Here is a 21,265-nt window from a genome sequence, read left to right as displayed (position 1 = left end):
GGCCGCCGTCGTTACGCGCCCAGGTCAGCTCCCCTCTAAGGGGCCTGAAGTGTAACGCGAGCTTACCCTCTTTTCCTCCGCCTGCTGCAGCTGGAAGTCGATAATGTGCTTTTGGTGCTCAGCGGTCAGGCCCTTGTTGAGCCACAGACGGGCCAGGCCCAGCACGCTGGCACTCCCCTCCGGCCCCTGGTTCAGCTCCAGCGTCTGCAGCTGGTTCTGGATCTCCACGATGTTGTCCTCTTCCTCCTGCTGCCACTGCCTTTGCCGCTGCTCTGCCACCTCCACCGCCTAGGGACACGGATTGACCGCTTGCTCAAGACCACCAGCTTTCAGCAGGCACAGTATGACACACACAGGCGCAGACAGACATAGAGTACAGACGTGTAAGTTGGACTCTCTAGCACGGGTAAGCAAGAGCAACAGAAACCTGTATCTCACCTTTGTCAAGTTGAAGTCCTTTGTTGCGACAGCTAAGGCTCTCTGCCTCTGCTCCTGGATCTTCTGCAGCTCAATGGTTCTGCTGTCCAGGGCAACTCTGCTCTGGTCATATTGCTGATCTGCAGATAACATAAATGCAGGCCGAGGCAGAACGCTTCAGACCAATGAGACGTTCTTACGTCTACATATCACAGGTCATATTTGCCCATTACCAGAAAAAGAGCTACCTGTTTGAAATGTCTTTTGTCAATACATTTCCCTTTGGAGCACTGAATTATGAGAAGAATCTGTCTGCTTTTATGATTTACCTCTTGCCCCAGTGCTGACTTTGTTACGCGCACAACATGCAACCACGTATTATATACATGAAACCGCTCAGACAGAGCGACTAGATAGTCCAAGGAACATGGAAGCAAAGCCTGTACCTGTTTGTCTTTGTTGCTGCCTGGCTAGCTCCAGCTCACGCTGCTGTTGTAAGGACCACTCTCTGAGCTGTTCCTGCTGCCTCTTTACTCGGTCCTTCCAGTCCGGGTCCTCTCCTGCCAGCCCCTGCAGCACCTGACCCCCTTCCTGCTTCTTCAGCAGGTCGGGGTCGTTCAGGTCGAACTCCCGCCGGCTTGTGGGCTGCTGGAAGACCTGCCGGAAATGCTGCACGGTCTCCTCCAGGCGCCGCCTGTCCCTGGACTCTCTGCTCTCCAGGACACAAGCTGCCCGATCATGGCACAAAAGATCTGTGGCTGAGAGTGAGAGTCAAATCACACATCTGTTCAGTTGTGGAAAAACAAATACATTTTATTTTGGTGCTTTCAGATGTGGAATTTATTCTCAATTTTCCAGGCTACAAGGATACTCAGTCAGTATATCAGGTTCATTATATAAAAAGATTAATTTTATTTAAAAATCTATAGATTTTGTCTCAAAAGAGCAAATTACTAACCATATGCATTCAGAATTTCTGCCTCTTGATCTTCTCTATCTCTTCTTTCCTTCACTTGGAAATCTAGAGCATCTATATCAACCTAGGGGGAAAACACATGGAATCACAGTTAAAGTACTTGAAGTAGTAAAGGCGAAAGTATTAACATCTCTTAACTAACCGGTCTTTCGTTACATCCCACCTTTGTTCGATTTAGTAGGTTAACTAAGGCGGCTGGCTCACATTAACCAAGTTAACATTAGATAATTAGTTATAGCAAGGATATCCAAAGTAGGAATAGCATGTAGGCTACTTACTCCAATCGTTCGGACTCTTTCGTTGAAAATCCTTTCTTTTCGTTGAAGCTCTCTGGTCCGCCGTTTCTCTAGGCTTGCAGCAGCAATGCGGTCAGACTGTAATACTACTTTGTTCATTTTATCAGCACGCAGAAACGTTATTATGACAGAAAATGCAATTGAACAAGGACACCGCAAACATACCGTTGCTAGGATACCTGATGCGCATCCTTTTCGCCAGTGGTGACGCCAGCCCGGAAGTTTATTTCGCATGGCTTCCCGCTGCAGATTTGCAATGCTTTTTTTTATAGGGATTTCAATTTCTGAATAAAATAAGGCCTGTGGCCAACAAACGCGAAAGAGAGAATCAAGTTTTGTTCTAAGACATAAAGTTCACCCACTGATATCGCAACCGTGAATTTTGAACCCGTTATGTGCTTTAAACATGTAAGTTGCTAGCTAACAATATTGAAACTACAACTACAGTCAGTCCCAATACCAAAGATACTACCCAACACAGAAGACCTGATACACTTTCTTGTCGAGCGTCCCCTATCACCAGTAAATGCACTCAATCCCTACAACAGACGCAATGAGATTACTTTACTCTAAAGTATGTGATCTTTATTTCTCTCAGGCTCTGAAAAGTATTCCGTTCTAATATTCGCAGATCCTCTCATTCACACGACCACTTGTTCTTGAATTTTGTGTATACATGTTTTTTAAAATATTTTATTTATTTATTTATTTTTTTAAACTGAACTTCCAGTGCGATGGGGCTAAACAGGACTGATTGTCTACGTCTGGTGAACTTGGACGCGGAACCTATGCTGCATTCCAGACAAAGATGTCTGAAGTTCCCACGGAACTTCTGGAAACACCTGATTCCGACCACAGAGCATTCCATTGATCGGAGCCGGGAAAGATGACATTTAAGCAAAAATAAATAAATAATAATAATAGGCTAATAATAACTAACCCTGGGTTTACACATCTGTCTCTGCAAACATAGCATGTTATTATTATCATGCCAAGTAGGAAATTGTACTCAACGGTGTATTTTAATAGCTTAAAATTGTTTCGAGACGATTGACTGACGATTACATTTTTCGCGTCCGCAAGCCTGCTGGGATAGCTGGCGATGCAAGTAAATCCAGTAGAGCGACTGGAAGGATGAATATCATAACGGGCATGGGATGGGCGATAACGAATAAGATTAAGATCCATCGTGAAAACTGTCTCCGATTTAAAATTGTATTTCCCCATTCCACATAGTTTTGTTAAGGATGACACGTTAATTATTGCTGTGTGGGAATTTCCAAAATATATGATCGATATAGATTTAAGAAACATCGTTTTAAAAATAGAAAATGCGGCCGAGTATGGGAGGACAGAACGATGTCAGGCGATCTCGCTGGAGGATGTGCGTATGTTTCTGACCTAAAATGTGTCAGCTGATATCCATAGGCTGAGGCCTTTCTGAGCCATCCTCCATCTTGTGTGAAAGCACTGCTCCCGTTCCATAGGGCAACACATTGCAAGATAAACAAGTTGTGTTCTCTCATCAAAGTGTACCTGCAGCTGTTTTGATTGTAAACTATCATTGGCTCTCTGGAAAGTCAGCTCTTCCCCCTCAGTTCATTTCCATTGTGTCTCCTTCCGAAGGAGATTATGCAGTGGTGTTTGCCATGTTCGGTAGAATCCAGTAATAGTAATTCAAACGTCCCCAGAAAAGCTTTCAGTTGTGCCTGGTCCCTGGGTCTGGTTGCCTCCTTTGTAGCTGTCACTTTATCTGCAACAACATGCACTCCATGACAGTCATCCTTGTATCCCAGACAGACAACTTTTGGGACCATGAAGTCGACTTTGTTTCCCTTCGTCTGCTACAGAGTATACAGTTAGCTCTCTCCTCCAGTTCCACCCTCTTACTGTCCTCCTCGACAAAGTGTGCCTTATCTGTGTCCTTCCATCCTGTTCTCTGTTCAGTTTCATCTCGTGACCTGTATTTCCTAGCAAAGTGTCCCCTTTTTCTGTAACTCCATGTAGGTATTTATCTTGTCTGACGGCTTCCCTGGCTGCCACAAGTCTCTTAATATACCATAAACTTTACTTCCACATGTACTCAGAAATATAGCTTTCTTCTTCTCATCTCTTATCTCGTTAGTCTCAAAATAGAACCCGAGCCATTCCAAATATTGTTGCCAATTATCCATCTCTAGATTAACCTCATGTATTTTTCTGTATGTGACTATCACAGTCCTCCAGTCCATGTCGCCAAATGTTATATTGATAGGACACCTTTTCTGTTTTTTAAATATAAAGATTGATTTATTTATTGGCCTTACTTGAACTGCTACAAGCTTGGAAACCCTGCTCTGAACTGAACTGGTAGGACCTCCTTTAGTAGGGTGTGGCTCTTTTTCCCCATAGGAAGAGTCTGGTCACATATTTTGAAAAGCAACCTTTTGCGAAATGACCTCTCTGCCAAGCCAAACTAGTCAAGCATGCTTTGTTACATACAAACAGATATATGGAAACATGATATATCACTTGAGAGATTTTAATAGAGTGTAGCTATTTTTTCCATTCTGTTTTTATCTAAGTTAACCCTAGTCAAACATGCATTGCTGTGTACAAACATAAGAGGCTGACATTTCACTTCAGAGATTTTCTTTAGCCTGTGGCCTTTTTCCCATGGTTATAGTCAAGGAATTTGGGTATTTAGGTAGATGTGAAATGCCTTCTTTAAAAAACAAAATTGTTAAAACTATTGTTTTGTCTGCCTATACATACCAGTCAAAGAGCTTTACTGCATAAACACATCACAAGGAGATGGAATATACCTTAATATGTCTCATAACTATTATCTGTCAATCAAATGCTCTCATAAGTTCATATTATATACATACAGTATATAGTGCTCATATGTTAAGCATACGGTTTTGCCATGAGCAGAATATTTAATGAATGGTTTCTATAATTAGAGTGCAGTGTATTTTTGTTCCAGGATGCACTAGATGAAATACGTAAAAGCTTCTTTGTGTTTTCCATTGTTGCTGTAATGACACTCCCTTTCATATTTCATTTTTTTTTTCTGAGCCCCACAGAACAACATAAAAATGCTTTTCATTCTTATTTCATACACACGTTTCTACTGTAGGACACAGAGCGCGCACCTGCTTACACAAGCACCCCAGTGAATGCATGAGCATGAGGCTGTGACAGAGTTGCCTGCTCAGAACCGATGTATCGCTGTACATGTACCTTTGAGCATTCCACCCAGGCGACCGACGTCTGCATGAATCCACCTTCAGTGTCATCCTTGAGAATGGAATATAATAAGACTTTGAGCCGTTCACAGTCACCCGGTGTTTTATCCATGGCTGTGGGCCCCATAGGGTGCAGTGAATTTACAGTGTGTGACGGAGGAAATAAAAATGAAGAAAAAGGGGGGGGGGAAGCAACAAAATACATGCACTCACAACAAAAACTAAGGAAAAAATTAAGAAAATAAATGAAAAAACTAATCTGCAAAACCGTAGGCTCTGCCCATTAGTTTATGCCCTTAGTAGAACAGGCAGGATGGTTGACTTTTAGCATAACCCTCTGGTACAAACTCTGAAAAAAAGAGAAAAAAAAAAACCAAAGAGCTAATTTTCCAGCCTTATAAAGCTGTAACTCCTCCTAAAAAGAGACCAAAAGAATTAAATTTACTTCCAGCCATGATTAAATCTGGTTGAAAATCTTCCTATTAACAACACAATGTTTAAAAAAAAAAAAAAAATCTATTTGTAGTTCAAAGGTACTAAAATCAGTCTATATCCTTAAATTAAACTGAATCACCCCTCCAAGTATCCCACCCTTGGCACATTCCCCTGGGAACCCCTCAGTGAATGTCCTGCATTCAGTTTGACAGTTCCGGGTCTAAACAGGGACAAATGTGTGGTAGCGGTGACATTAATAAACAATTCAATTCACATTTTTTAAGACACAGAGTCAATAAATCAATCTAAGAAAATATAAGTTGCAATAGTTATTTGTTATGGAGCACCTAAAAATGTATAAATGTGTTTGTGTTCTGTGCACAGTGATAATTTGGATGAAAATGCTAGATTGACACCGGTTATTGTCGATAGGCATAACAAAAACTCTGTAGCAACTGGAAACTAAAACAAATATATTAACGCAACAGCCATCACATACATGCAGAGAAATTTACAGACACTGCTAACTGCCAGCAAAATGTAAAACAATAGATAATCAAGGTGTGTACAGTAAGTAGGTTGACGTGGAAGTCTCATAAATCAGGGCCCGGGAGTAGCCCCATGACGCACACTGATTGATTATTATTATTTTTAAAGTGAAAGCATCACATGAAAGTGTTTATTCCGAGAATCCTTGCACCACAGTCTGTAGATATTTCAGCAGCAGTTGCAAAGTGGTGTTTTCAACATTGTTGGTCTCATCAAGGATACAACTGTCGATGATTCTAAACAATCTGAGTGTTAAGATGCTATGTAGCATAAATTACATCAAAATGTGAATTTCAAAGCCAAGTCGAAAAAGTCTCATTAAAAGTCCACGTGAGGATTTTTAGTGTGCAATATGTTTATTTAAGGTTTAATTGATATTTTAATGACAATATTTATATTGATTTGCTGAAATATTTGGTTGCCCTATCTACTGCTGTTTTTCCGTTTTGTATAGCCAACTATAATACCCTACAGTACATATAATAAAAACACCTCTTAGCTCAGCCCCCACAGTGCAGTAGCCTATATCCATCCATCCATTACCTATATCTGCTTATCCTGGGCAGGGTTGCGAGGGATACAATGCTGCCATTTCACTTGCAGGGAGGAGATGAATGGGCTTAATGGTATGCTTCCTCAGAATTCCTTAATCACATGCTGTATTTTCCAGTGTTGGCCACTACACTCTTGAATGACAAGATGATAGTAGGTATCTTCTCCAACAGCAATCTCAAGACATTTATTTGTTTCTCTGTTCCTTATGCCCTGTCCCTGTAAAAGATTCCAATAATATTGTCTTAATACACAGAGGAACTGCCCATGAGGAAACTGTATGAACAGTGCATTAAGTCAAACATTTGACTGACATGACTGTTTTGGTCAAGCCAATGCATATGCATTGGTACAAGGAGTCATCTTGATAAGCATTATATTGTCAAACTAATATGTAGGCTACAACTTCAAATGTACAATATATATGATTGCATGAGTCACAATGAATAAATAATCCAAATTGTTATTGAGATAACCAGCATAATCACCTGTTTGAAGTCCCAGTACATGTGCAATCCTTTTTCCTTGGCCACTTTACAGTCATAGAGTGATGGAGTACTTTCTGTGCCAGTATCCACCAAGCAACGATTTCTATTGTATGTGTGAGATTTTATGCCCCCAATGTAAATCTGTCCACTTGTGAGGTAGTAGCAGCGCTGTATGAAAAGAACAACATGTTAAATTACATTACTCTCTAGCTTAAAACTATGAGCCAGATTTACTGAGCCTTTTGCAACTAGTTCCAGGTGCAGATATGACACATTGTACCCCAGAAACATGCGCTTTATGTATGAAACAGGTACACAGGGCACATGCATTTAAGGGAGGATTGCACAAATAACAGGCGGAAGTATTGTAAAAATGGCTGATGACGTATTCCATTGAATTTACTAGCGTTCACGCAATTAACAATGGCCGATGTTTGTGTGAAATTTCTCCACCTCTAAAGAGCAGGCGTAAATCAAGTCACAAGCAAGACACAGGTATAGGCCTCAAAGATGCACTGAGAAAATCTTGCAACAAAAATCTCACTATTCTAACTCCCTGAGCATGAAATCATCAAATAGTACAGATTAACCAGCCATGCAATAATAAAGGCTGAGTGCTTGTCATGGAAAATGTTGGCAAAAGTTACGGAGCAGTCTCGGCAAAGTTGAAAATTGAAAAAAGAGACTGAAGTCATGGAGTGTTTTAAGAAACATTACCAGTAGATCTCATGCACAGCGGTGGGAAATGATTGAAATAGCATGCACAACTGTAGCAACAGTAACAGAGTGCTCGAAGTTTCAAAGAAATCAGTGGGCAGTTTCTGCTAGCAAAGGACATATGAGTTAATGCATTGATAGGGTGGTGCATTTAATTGTTTTTGACCATCATGGAAATAGCATGCTTTTGCCTTTAACAGCACATTTTTAGAAACACAGCATGCTCAAGTTGCATTACAAAAATAATACAAAAACCGAGTTACTGTGTGGTTGTTTTTATTTCTTTAAAGATTTGGTACATGTTGTAGCCTACATTGTGAGGTTTGAGTCTTTGATGGAGCACTTGTTGTCACTGACAACACTTAGCTACAGGACAAGGACCGCTCAGCATCAAGACTGTTGACAGGGGCCGTCAAACATTTGATTGCAGCAACTAATTGAAAGCTACCTTATAGTTACTATCCAAAAATTCCAAAAACAAAAAATATCACGATAAGCATGAAAAACAGGGAAAGACAGAGCTACCTAAAGAAGAGACAAAAGCATGGAATCAATGGTACCTGCGTCTTCTGTGACGTAATTACACTTCTGGGAGAAATAAAAGATGACAGAACCGCCCACTGAACATTCCCATTCCATCCCAGCAATAATCACCACAACAAAATGATCAGATACTGCATTTTGTCCTGCAGTGCTGGATACACTCTTATGAAGTACCAGTAGATAGGCTACATCAAATTCCCCATACCAAATCACGATATTCAATGCAGTGAACAAACATTTCTTTTTATCTGTGCCTCTTAGCTACGCTTCATTTGGAAAATGTGATTAGTAGGCAGTGCCATTTTCTGATTGCGTAATTAGCTGTGGCCTTAGTAAATAAGACGTCAATTTCATGCAGACTGCGTACACACCAACCTATCCTTGCCAGGCCGCATTTTTCCTGGTGAGTTTTATGTACATACATCTGTCCCTGTATGCCTACATATTAAAGGCAACACATTGAGAGATTTTACTAACCTGAGGAACAAAGAAGTTACATCCATAAAGAATCGGTTTACTTCCAGGAACAGGTCCTTGGTCAATACACAGATCCTTCTTAAGGTCATTAATCAGCTGCTCGGTTTAAAGACAAGAATGAAAATAATTCATTTTTAAAGTTTTAAATTTTCATTCAAAATGCAATTACTTTGGGGGAATGATTTACAGTGCTTTCCAATCCCTGTGCTGTCAAGAACCTGGCTGTCCTAACCATTTGGTTTGTTAGGGTATATTAGGAATAACTGTTCCATCTTGGCAAAATCAGGGCAGAATCCTCTTTAGGCTGTGTCCAAGTTTTTATTCACACTGGAAAAAGTGGAGCATCTAGTCTTGCATATTGTTAGAATAAGTGAGAAAATGCCATCTGAAACTTTAGGTGCCAAATAAAAATGTGTATCTTTCCATTTTATACTGAAGGTACTCTCAAGGATAAAAACTGAGTGCATATTTCAGATACGGTCAACAGTGTAAAAATAAGTTACTCACAACGCCATAGGCCACTAGGTCATTCCAGTGGTCCAGCTGTGGATAAACATTGTCCATATACCACTGGAAGGGTTTACACTTCAGCTTCTCTCTGAGTTGCTTTCTCTCTGACACATCCCCAATGTCAATCCCATGATCCTGATGGGAAACAGGGTAACAGAAAACTGAGGTAAATGGAATGTATTGAAAGAGTAGGAAGGAATCAGTTGATAGGAACCTGATGTGGAGTGCTACACACTTGTGAACATGAACAGTTTCACCCTGACAGAACACTTGTGTAATATATTAAATGTCGTGGTACCAGGGGCACACCTTTAATGGAAGGTTCCAGGCGATTTTGACATTGTCCTTGTACTCATCCATCCAGACCTCAGCCACCCTGAGGGCATTTCTCTGCATGACGACGCCATAGTCGGGCAGGTAGGGTTTGTGGGCCCTCTCAATGTGGGCAATCCTGGAGCATGGCACTACCTCTATGCTGCCCCCACACAGCCACACCTGGGGCAGGGCCCAGACAAGGTAGAGCTCAGAAGGTTTTTTCTGACTGGCACAGTACTCGTCTCCCACAAATTATAACCCATGCACATTGCAAATATTCATGTGATCTCAGGAAACGCATTAAACATAAACTGTGTAAATGGCAAAAGTTTCACTTACTCGAATTCCCAGCTCTACATTTTCTCCGCCATAGATTTTCATCCCACCGTCCAGCACTCCAATTTCCCCAAAGAAAAGTCTGTCAACCACTAGAATACCCATGATGGAGGGACTCCTAGCAAAGAGGAGAGAGTGAGCAGTGGTACGTCAGTATCTGTATTCCTATAACATCTTCACTAGGACATCAACTGAGTAATATACAACATATATTGTACCTACAATGACCATATGGATGAGTAAAATTGAAATTGCTTTAAATGTCAAAATATATGATCATAAATTTTATGCTCAATTCCATGGTAACGTAAAATGTTTTAAATCAAAATAGAAGTTTATGTTCATGCACCATGAGGCCCCAATGGCCTGTTGAATGTAAATTCAAGATTATGAGAGTGTGTGTTTACGACCATGTGTTTTGGACTTTTCTTTGTGTGTGTGTGTATACGTGCATGTGTGTGTGTGAGGTCACATTAATGGCTTGGTCACGTACTTTCCTGGTTGTGACTCATCATTGAGCTTGTACCACTCAGGTCTGAAGGACTCATACATGCACCACAGAGCCCAGTCAAAAGCATCCGCTGCCGGCAAATATCGTATAACCTTCATGTCGTCAAAATTCACCCTGTCAAACACGGGGGTCAGCACCACTGTCCGGTTCTCCTTAATTCGTGCCAGGAGTGGCTCTGCCCTACGGATACACATTCAGAAAGCAATGCCTATTCAAATATACATAAGGCTCACAAATACATTTGTGTCCTGCTGTGTACTTGCCCTTTAGGGTATTTTATTATATATATATATATTTTCACCTGTCTTAGCTATGACTGGTGAAAGCCTGGACCTGCTGTGTCTGAACCTACCATTCCACATGGACCTCAATATGAGCATCTAAGATGGCCACCACATCTCCTGTTGCAGCCCTCCACCCTGAGATGCGGGCCTGCGTCAGTCCCATCTGCTCCTTGTGGTTCACCTTCTTCACCAGGCCTGGCCGCTCCTCATGGATGAGGCTGATGTAGGCATCCAGCTTGTCCTTCAGATCCTCTGCAGTGGATAAATTTGACCTCTTCATTAGCTGAACAGCCAGTGTATTCAGTAATGAAAAATCATGTTACGGGCCAGAACAACTGGGGGAAAATTATTAGTTTGTTTATATATATATATATATATATATATATATATAACATTATATTTATAATAATATATCTTTAGATGGAAAGATGATTGATGATTGAGTCCAGTTTCATGAGAAGTATTTCTATCTTGTGATTCATAATTGACTATGTATGACGACTTGCACTTTTTATACATAATTTTTAATTTTTTAAAACTCTTTTCTATTTTATTTTTATTAACTTATTTTGTTTTGTCTTTGTGTTTTTGTGTCTAGCTGCACCAGAGAGACTGGCGAACAAAACTTTTTGTTATACTGGAATGGTATAATGACAATAAATTGAATTGAATTGAATTGAATAATTCTGTGACATGGTGCCAATACCACTCCCAGTCATACTTTGACCACAGGAATCCAAACAATTTTGCAGGGGTTGCTCGAGCAACTAAACACTGCTATCTCTGCTGACTAAAGTCCTCCCATATCCCTCGGGCAACACAAAGCCAATTGTGCATTCCTGTGGAGCTACCGGCCACAGTCGGCACTGAGAGTTACTCATGAAAGCCTGTGATTTATTATTTTCATACAGTATAACTCCCAACCCAGATGTGGTGCTGTATTATCTTAATTGTATAATAATAATAATAATAATACCAATAATAATAATAGTATTAGTAGTTTTGGCTTTATATTTAGCATCTTACCATTAGAACTGTGATCATCTACCAGTATAATCTCTTTGAGCAGGTGAGCAGGTGTCTTGTCTATGATACTGCGGATGGCTCTTTTGATGATGGACAGGGCTTCATCCAGGTAGATCAGCACCACACTGATAGTGGGGAGGTCCTTTGGGTATTTTCTCTCCAAGCATCTGAGGGGGTTTAATGGAAAATGATAATAATTTTTACATGTGTATAGATTTACTTTTTCGGCTGGCTATTTCCTTCACGTGAGGGTAAAACACTGGTCACATCCAGAGGATCATCAGACCCTACACACCAGCCAGACCTCTCTGTTCTGCCACCTCTGGACGCTTGGCACGCTTCGTGTCTGTACTTCCCGCTCCCGTCTGCTGTCTGTCCTGGCCCCTCGCTGGTGGAATGACCTCCCCGTGGCGGTCAGAACAGCAGAGAATCTGACTACCTTCAAACGCAGACTAAAGACTCATCTCTTCAGGCTGCACCTCTCCCCACCCCTCCCTAGCCTATAGTTTAGCTCAATGTACCTAGTTAGGCTAATACGATCACGTTAGTTTTTATTTGGCAGGATTGTTTTTGTCTGATTCTGATTAGGCAAATGTGATTTCAGGATTGTTTGTTTGTTTGCTGAACAGGTTACTCTACAGGGTTGGAGTCCTGATCTATGTGGTCACTTCTGGCACTACGATCTTTACTTCACTCTAGTGTTTTTCTTTTGCACCTCTGCAACTTGCACTAATGCACTTGTTGTACGTCGCTCTGGATAAGAGCGTCTGCTAAATGCCTGTAATGTAATGTAATGGTCACATAACTATAACCTCAATAGGCCAATTAAATATAGGAATATTTATAAAATTAAAGAAATATGAAATCTCATTATACAATCATTTTTAGAGTGTACACAAAAAATAATTCTGAATTAATCATCATTTTCACTCATGGTCAAGTAATTTAAAATTTTTTTTCTTTCTGCCACTTTTTCAAAAAATGTTTCCAGAACTTGGCATGTTCTGGAAAGCAAGCCAAGCACTCATCCTGACCATATGGTTAGCCAAATGTCGGTGCTGTAGCGAACAACTGAAAATGCAGACTTTGAAAATTTTTGACCCACTTGACATACAAAACCTATGGGGTTCACGAATCTTATGGGTTCCTTTCCTTGCAGGAACAAATTTACCTCAAGTATCCATAAAGGGTGTAAAATTGGATTATTCACCATTTTGCACTTTTTGATAAACACTTAATATCTGCTCATGGACTTTACTACCAGCTGATTTTCCCAAAATACAATACAAATAACCAATGTTTTTTTTCACACTACAAAGTGTTTAAAAAAACATTGTCATCACAACTAAATTAGCTGCAAAAGTGATGTTATGGTGAACTGATTCTGTATTGTTGACAGTGGGTGGGAACAGGTAGAATTATTACATGTGCAATTAAAATGCATAATCCTTTTTCCTAGATACACAAAATTCATCATGTGCAGTGTAGCACCTGACTGCATTTATTATCCATGATGAGTGAGGGCAGCTTAATTTTGTGCATTTGTGATCATTACCTCTTATCTCTGGTGTCTGGGATCTGCCTATTCAGGGGCAGCTTGTTACTCAGGAAGGCGTTGTACCCATATTTCTGATACAGCTCTTCTGCCTCCTTCTGCTCCTCCTCCGAGAGCTCCTCCCCCCACTTTGTGAAGAGGGCTGAATTTGGATACAGTTTCTTCACCACCTTCTTCTCCAACTTCACTGCTGACTCCTCGTTATTTTGGCCTTTTCCACCATCAGTTATTTTAACGGATTGCACTGTGGACAAAACGCAAATGCACAATTAACCAGTAGATGCAAAATTAACCAAGACATCATATTGTAGTATAAATTAAATTGGAGAATTTTAATTTTTTAATGACTCCAGTTACCCACCGAGATGTTTAAAATTAATATACTGCTGGTGGTTTTAATTTCACTACCATTATATGAAAGAAAACTAACCTGTTGTACTGTATATTTAAGATTTGCATCTTTTTTGACAGCTTGATGATAAGACAATAGGACTATTGAATGGAATAGTCACTTTTCTGTCCTGACAAAAATATTTACCTTTTCCATTTCTGGAGCAGCCCATACAGTACATGTTCAACATTTTTAGTGGTAGTCCAGAGGTAGTAAGAGGTTGATTTGACAGTTTGTAATTGCTGAGTTAGCTTTGCAATAGTTGATTATAGGGGATGTAACTACTGAGTTGTCTTTGCTCAAGTTTGAAACTGTTATTGTATGCATTTTCACATTTACAGATTTGTGAATACAATCTACAGATTTGCGAAACCATTTACAAATTTGTCAATCCATTCTACAGATTTGTGAAACCCCATTTACAGATCTGTGAATCCATTATATTGATTTGTGACTTTTATTACAAAAATGGCACCATACGATTCTTGGCACCGATGTGATCTAAACGTTAACTGTGCTTACGACTATATAAATAAATTTTTTTGGAGTGGGCAAGTCATTTCTTTTCCTATATGTTCCTGTGACCCAGCACCTCGCGGTAGTTCTTCGGTGTGTTCATTTTTTCCCACTCAAGGAGTGAAAATAAACAATTGGAATAAACCGACGGAAATGGACTAGAAAAAAATACTTTTGTTGTTGACAGGCCAGGTAGGAATTTCTGGGTGTGTGTGAGAGGATAAGATAAGAAAAAACCAACACAACAAAAACAAAACGGACACCTTCTGGGAGCCTGCCTGTACAGGAACTGTCTAAATTGCCCAGCTAATGGGTTCCTGCCGCAGACAAACAAAGTCATAAGGCGGAGTCATAATCAAAATAAAAATTCCCCGCGTTAGTATTCCAGCGCATGCATACGTATACCAAGAAATGTAAATTTGTTTCATCGTGATTTTTACTTATTTGGAGAGCACAAACTTCAGATTCTTTGTTGGAGGCTGAACTGTCACTAGAAAACAATAAAATGGCGCAGAAGTAAGAAAGGTTAAAAGACACACAAAGCTAATTGCGGCGAAAGTTACAAAAAAGAGCACAGCATGGGCTGTGAGAGTGTTTGAAAATGAAGCTAATGGAGAAAAAAAATCTGAAGACTTTGACAGTTATGGAACAGAAGAACTTAATCAGGTGCTGTGGGCTTTATGCATCCGTACAGAATAATAACGGTAAATTTACAGCCTTATTTACTATATCAACTTTAAGACAAGCAACACGCTCGGAATTATCTCATGCGCGACCCATTAAATCCAATGGCACAGACGTTGCTTCATAATCTCAAACTGCTTTCCTAATGGTTATTTTGCATCCTGCGAATTGGGTTACAACAGTGAATATGTACGGATTTCTAGACATGCTGATAGCGACCACACTTTCTCATATTAACCTCAAATACGCAAGACAGTATGCTAGCAAATTTATGTCAAGTTCCATTCATTTATATGGGGTGGTCGATACACGTCCCCTTAGCAACCCAAATATAGCGCTGGACCACCTCGGAGTTATTTGCCGGTAGGCTACATAAAAAAAATCGCGAAACTACTTAAAAAAAAAAACCACTGGAGGATAACGAGGACATTTTTCTGCTTTTCTGAGAGCAATCCAGTAGCCTTTAAAAAAAACTAAACCTATATTGTATGAGCGCCTAGTTTTTCCATATGTTATATTGCTAATAGTTGAGTGAAGACCTGCTAGCTTTGTTGCTATGAGCAGCTCAAGAAACAGCTTTAACAGAATCAACAGATAGTGTTTTAGATAAAGGTGTCTTTAGGCATGTATTTTTGCTGTTACATTACTATCAACGATTTCAACTGCTTGGATTAAAGCTGACTACTATACGATTTATATTAAATTGAACTAATACTGTGCTACTCACCCTGTTGTTTTCTAATTTATAATTCTTTGACAGTCATGACCAGCACTGACATGTAGGGGAGAGTGTGGAAATAACTTTAAAAATATTTTTTAATAACGGTTTTCATATTTGGCTCAGTTCTGAAAATATCACTTGAGATAGATGAATCATTTTTAATACAAACAACCTACATCCCTTACCACAATGACATTTTTTGGAACATGCCATTCACTTGCAATCTGACCAAAAGTACCGAGAGTGAAATGTTACATTTAACCCTGAAGTTGGGGTAAAAACTAACATGCTGCGAGGTACATCTGAAAGTTTCATAGATACACCTGGAGAGAGGAGCCCTGGAAACTCCTATCCCTGCTTGCCCTGTGGAGGGCAGGGGAGTTCAGGGCACCGAGGAGCTACATATGGGGAACTCACCCAGATTGTTGATCTGAGTCTCCATCTGTTCCAGCCTCCTCAGTGTCTCTCGACTCCGTGCGGTGTTGTTCTGATAAGCGTGCCGCAGGCTGTCTCCAAGGGAGCCCACCTCATTCTTAATAGTCACTATGCAGAACATGGTTGTAGTGGCCACCAGTACAGTGGCTGCCCCTCGGAGAAAACGAGCCCTTATCATCCTTGTGTGTATGCATGCATGTGCATATGCTTATGTGTGTGCTGTACAGTGTCTGGTGCCTCCCGCAGTTCCAACATCAAGGAGGCGTACCTGCCTAGACTTAGGGTTTCCTTGATTGGTTCCTTGCACCTTGGGTTGTGAATCATACTATGGCTGTGGTCCCACCTGTATACTTCTGTTCTGTCTAAATCAATCTATTAGGCAATATAGAACACAAGTATACAGTTTGGAATATAGCCATGGTTATATGATTCTTGTAGGTGCCATTTTTTGTCTTTCTTTGTTTTGAGTTTAGCCACAAGGAGGCAGTGCATGTTTTTTTGTATTGGGTTTCGGGTAATGTACCAAATATATGATCACAGAAGGTAAGTGATAGGATATACACTCCCAGCCACTTTAGGAAGTGGGTCTTTGCTGCGGCCTGGATCTTGGGCAGAGTATCACCTGGTGGGTGGAGTAACATATATTAGGGTAGAGTCGGTATAAAAGTAACGCATCATGAATGTATCGCAGTCAATAAGCATATTGTGCACTTCTGCTACAGTAGCCTTTTCAAGTTTTTTACATGTGCAATTTAGTCCTCTACCACATGCTAGTAAAAGTACAGAGCAATTCTTTTTTAGCAAGGTAAGCAAACATCTGTTCCAGAAGTAATTTTTGGAAACAATATTTATTTTTATTCCTGATAAATCAAATTATGCATGATTTTAAGCAGTCACCTGTCCTTGAAAAAATCAGTAAGATTTTATGAGTCAGTTTTAGCAGGAATTGTTTGCCAGGTGACCAAAAAAACAGTGTCCCCATCTGTACAAATGTAACTGCTGTTACAATAATGCCCCCTCTGAGTTGCTATAACAATGTGCTTTTTTTCTGTTATATGTTTACAGAATTCCATCTATAGAGAAAGCAAGAGGGTTGGTACCCAAGGAGGTCATGGAGAGGGCTTCAGATTTGGCTATTAGGGACATTAGATTGTGTTGAAAACCATCTACATGTTATGTCCTTTTGGGGAGACCTTGGGCAATTTAAATGGTGTTTAATATTTGTCTAAGAAATTAATTGTACTTATCAATTTTGTTTGAATTTTTAAGTTAGTTCAGTGTTTCATGTGAAATGTGTTCAACTAATTAACTTGCTTGCCACAACTCACTTCACGGTAAGTTATGAAGTTGCTTTTGTAGTTTGGGTGTGGTTACATCACTGTCTAAATTTAGTGCACAAAATGCCAGCTGTGCCAACTTAAAATCTTGGCGAAGACGGCACAGCTACAACACCACGTAACTACAAGCAATGGCTGAAAATGAAGACTGGTAAAAAGGGAATTGTTTAACCCCTTCTGTAGTACAAGACTTTTTTGACACAAGCTTGGAAATAACTTACCAAAAATAAAATGGTTACCATTCTTGAACCCTTTTGACCACAGGCATAATCTTGGTCTCTTCTGAAAGGTTACCCTTGGGTATTTGTTTGTTTTTTCTTCTTCTAAATATTACTGAAGCAAAGTAACAGTAGCTCAAACACAGTGGAAGTGGAAGTTTTTTTTCTCAATATATATATTGGTGGTTCTGTATAATAACTGAGTGTTATTTTACAGGTGAACTAGATGAGGGTCAACAAAAGACAATAACATTAAAATCTGTACACACACACATATTTATGTATGTATACTGTATATATGTAATGAACCAAGGTGGCAGCACTCTTTAATCATTTTTGTGGACTGGGCACGCTTACAGGGGAAAAATGCAGACTTAAAGTCAAGCCAAAAAGAGCATGTATGAGTATTGCTATTTAAAAAAAGTTTATTTTTCTTGTTTTATTGACACACTTCCACTGAGTAGCTGTATTTGTGCTGTATATGAGCATTTTATTGAAGACACTGTTGCGTTTGACATGTGGCAAATGAAATGGATTTGACTTAAATACTGCATACTTGTTGTTCCATCAAATACAAGTGGGGAGGGAGGACAAGAAATGCATGATTATTTAATGAAGACTTACTTACTGAGGCCACAAGCAATACTGTTCCATTTAACTCAACAGGTGAGAGTGTTTTTGCTTAATGTCTTGAAATGTCTTGCTTAATGTTTTTTCCAATGCATCATACCCATATGTGCTTGTTGAACAGCTCATTCTAAAACCATGGGTATTAATATGGATTTGGTCCCCCCTTTGCTGCCATAACAGCCTCCACTCTTCTGGGAAGGCTTTCCACTGGATTTTGGAACATGGCTGTGGGGATTCACTTTCATTCAGCCACAAGAGCATTAGTGAGGTCAGGCACTGATGTTGGGCGATGAGGCCTGGCTCTCAGTCAGTGTTCCAATTAATTCCAAATGTGTTTGATGAGGTTGTGGTCAGAGTTTTGTGCAGGGCATTCAAGTTCTTCCATACCAAACTCGGCAATCATTTATTTATGGACCTTGCTTTGTGCACAAGGGCATAGTCATGCTGAAACACAAAAGGGCATTCCTTTTTGTTGCCACAAAGTTGGAAGCACACATTTCTCTAGAATGTCATGTATGGTGTATTAACTCCTCACTGGAACTACGGGGCCTAGCCCTAACTATGAAAAACAGCCTCAGACCATTATTCCTTCGCCAAACTCAGATTTGTCCGTCAGACTGCCAGATAGTGAAGTGTGATTCATCACTCCAGAGACCACGTTTCTATTGCTCCAGAGTCCAATTGCAGTGTGCTTTATCCCACTCTAGCTGACTCTTGGCATTAGGCATGGTGATCTTACGGTGAAGCCACACTATACGCGGCCCCGCCGCGCAGCGGCGCTGCCTCCATTCACTTTGAATGAGAGGTGGCGGCTAGACCCCGCAATGCATGTTGGGATTGCCGGCGGCGCGGCGAGAGGTGGCGAGGCCGTGGGGGAGATGGCAAAAATTCAACTTTTACCCCCCTCCCAGTTGGTTGTTACTCACTAGCTAGACATTAAACAGCCTAGTTAGGCAGCTAACATATTTCAGATCTAGGTTACTGCAAAAATGATTTTATTCAGACAGGACAATGAATATGAAACACGATATTAAACCCGGTCAACATTTAACAAACACAACTGTCTGTCAAAAATGGGTGACGCCCACAAACACCTTAGGCTTGTCTGCGGCTGCTCAGCAATGGAAACCCATTTCATGAAGCTCCCGACGAACAGTTCTTGTGCTGACGTTGCTTCCAGTGGCAGCCTGGAACTCTGTAGTGAGTGTAGCAATCGAGGACAGATGATTTTTACGCACTACAAACTTGAGCACTCGGCGGTCCTGTTCTGTGAGCTAGTGTGGCCTACCGCTTCACAGCCAAGCAACTGTTGCTCGTAGACAATTTCACTTCACAATAACAGCACTTACAGTAGACTGGGGCAGTTCTAGCAGGGCAGAAATTTGACGAACTGACTATAACTGTGCTCCATTGAAAGTCACTGAGCTCTTCAATACAAACCATCCTGTCAATGTTTGCCTATGGAGATTGCATAGTATTTGTCCACGCTTTCTTTTGTGCAGCCTTCTACCACTTCAAGTCTTCCATCCTTCCAATCAACAAAGACGTTACAGCAGTGTCCTCCCAACAAAAGTTGTTATCGAAAGTAGCAATGATGTTACGTTAGAACCCTTTGCCTTCAAAATGACTCCACCATTCAGACAAACAACAACACAAACATACCTTAGCTGCCTTGCAGATTTCTTTGTTGTGCGTCTAACATGGCTAAAGGAGATATTTCTGATGAGGTTTGATATAAGATAATTTAACTGCATAAGGAAGGTAGAGTCAGAGGAAAAAAAGTGAGTTTCCAAAAATGGATTTGAAAAACAAATTATTGCAAGATACAGAGAAAATGGGACTCCTAATAACCATGCAAAAACTGGTAGACCACTGAAACTATTACCATCCCAAAGACATTACTTAAGATTTTATCTTTGAGAAATAAAATAGATTAAAATTTTATTTTTTATCTGTTCTGAAGAAATGCACAGGTGTTTCTGCCACTCCTTCCACTGTGAGAAGACAACTCAATGCTAAGGGTCTGAAAGGACGTATAGCTGTAAAAAGCCACTACTGAGAGAAAGATATAAACAAAAAAGAAGAAAAATAGCTTATAGTACAATGGAACTGGACACTTGAGTTCTGGAGCAAGGTCTCAAAGATCGGTTAGTCTAAATGTGAGATTTTCTGAAGTCAGAGAAGGCAGCAAGCACATTGCCAAAGCAATGAAAGACTCTAAACAGGGTGGAGGATCAGTGCAATGTTTGGGTTATATAACAACATCTGAAGTTGGTGATTTGGTTTCAATTGAAGGCATCATGAATGCTGATAATACAAAGAAATCTTAACATTTTGTGCAATTCTAGACAGTGTTTGATTGGGAGCAAATTCATTCCACAGCAAGATGATGACCCCAAGCACGCTGCAAAAAAATCAAGCTGCTGGTCTTCTCAGAACAATGGACTGGTCACCCCAGAGTCCAGACCTCATTGAAATCATTGAATGTGTTTGCGATTACTTGGATTGTAATATTTCACATAGAGTTATCCTTACTGATAGTTTCTGTTGAACCTTTATTGTTTTTTCTGTTCTGTACTGTAACTGACGAGATATTTCTCGATGAGTAATGCACTTGTCTGAATGAATTGCCTTCACTTTGTCAGTGTGACCATGTTTGCTGTATGTGTGTCTCAGGGGTTTGAACTTGACTGAGGCAAAAGCTATAGTGGAAGAGGCCATGCAACTACAGAAAAGGTTTCCGGAGGTCATGGCAGGATTTCATCTGGTGAGCAGCTCCTAAGAGACAGTAATGTTATTTGGGCTCACCAGAGACGCTGTGCAAATGGTATTGGTTTACAGTTCCTTCAGAACGTTTTTGTAGGAAAAAATTTTCAGAAAAATTTGAAGGGCTGAATACTTTCTGAAGGCATTATGTGAGTGTGATATATAGGGAGAGGGGTATGCTAAGGTGTTGCTGTGTTTTGGAGGTGGGGCATAAGGATGGAGGGAGACCCCTCTGGTACTTCAGGGAGGCCTTGTCCCTGCCAGCAGAGCTTGGAGTCACCCTGCCCTACTTCTTCCACGCAGGAGAGACAGGTGAGCCAATTATGACCCCTAACTCATGACTTTAACCT

The 21,265-nt window shown here is 40.4% G+C and overlaps 3 protein-coding genes across 3 annotated transcripts in view; 1 reads left to right on the top strand and 2 right to left on the bottom strand.

The window, feature by feature from the left end:
* LOC135258571 (adenosine deaminase 2-A-like) overlaps window positions 1-21,265 on the top strand; it is a 230,085-nt gene that overhangs the window by 4,653 nt on the left and 204,167 nt on the right. Inside the window, exon 7 of the mRNA XM_064342038.1 lies at window positions 21,119-21,227. Coding sequence (XP_064198108.1) covers window positions 21,119-21,227 — 109 coding nt within the window. The remainder of the gene's footprint in view (window positions 1-21,118; window positions 21,228-21,265) is intronic.
* Window positions 7-1,879, bottom strand: ribc2 (RIB43A domain with coiled-coils 2). The gene is made up of 6 exons (XM_064341999.1): window positions 1,855-1,879; window positions 1,557-1,588; window positions 1,376-1,457; window positions 864-1,175; window positions 439-557; window positions 7-288 (listed from the first exon to the last, which is right to left on the bottom strand). Exons 1-6 carry the CDS (start codon window positions 1,877-1,879, stop codon window positions 25-27), a joined length of 834 nt encoding a protein of 277 aa, XP_064198069.1. The 3' UTR covers window positions 7-24.
* Window positions 6,241-16,235, bottom strand: LOC135259048 (probable polypeptide N-acetylgalactosaminyltransferase 8). The gene is made up of 11 exons (XM_064342903.1): window positions 15,947-16,235; window positions 13,218-13,461; window positions 11,663-11,829; window positions 10,705-10,888; window positions 10,335-10,532; window positions 9,845-9,959; window positions 9,500-9,685; window positions 9,188-9,325; window positions 8,681-8,776; window positions 6,944-7,111; window positions 6,241-6,674 (listed from the first exon to the last, which is right to left on the bottom strand). The coding sequence occupies exons 1-11, from the start codon at window positions 16,140-16,142 to the stop codon at window positions 6,540-6,542; spliced, it is 1,827 nt and encodes a 608-aa protein (XP_064198973.1). The 5' UTR covers window positions 16,143-16,235; the 3' UTR covers window positions 6,241-6,539.

This window comes from Anguilla rostrata, chromosome 7 (genome assembly GCF_018555375.3).
Source record: "Anguilla rostrata isolate EN2019 chromosome 7, ASM1855537v3, whole genome shotgun sequence".
In the NCBI taxonomy this organism is placed as follows: domain Eukaryota; kingdom Metazoa; phylum Chordata; class Actinopteri; order Anguilliformes; family Anguillidae; genus Anguilla; species Anguilla rostrata.
This window is presented reverse-complemented; position numbering and strand designations above follow the sequence as displayed.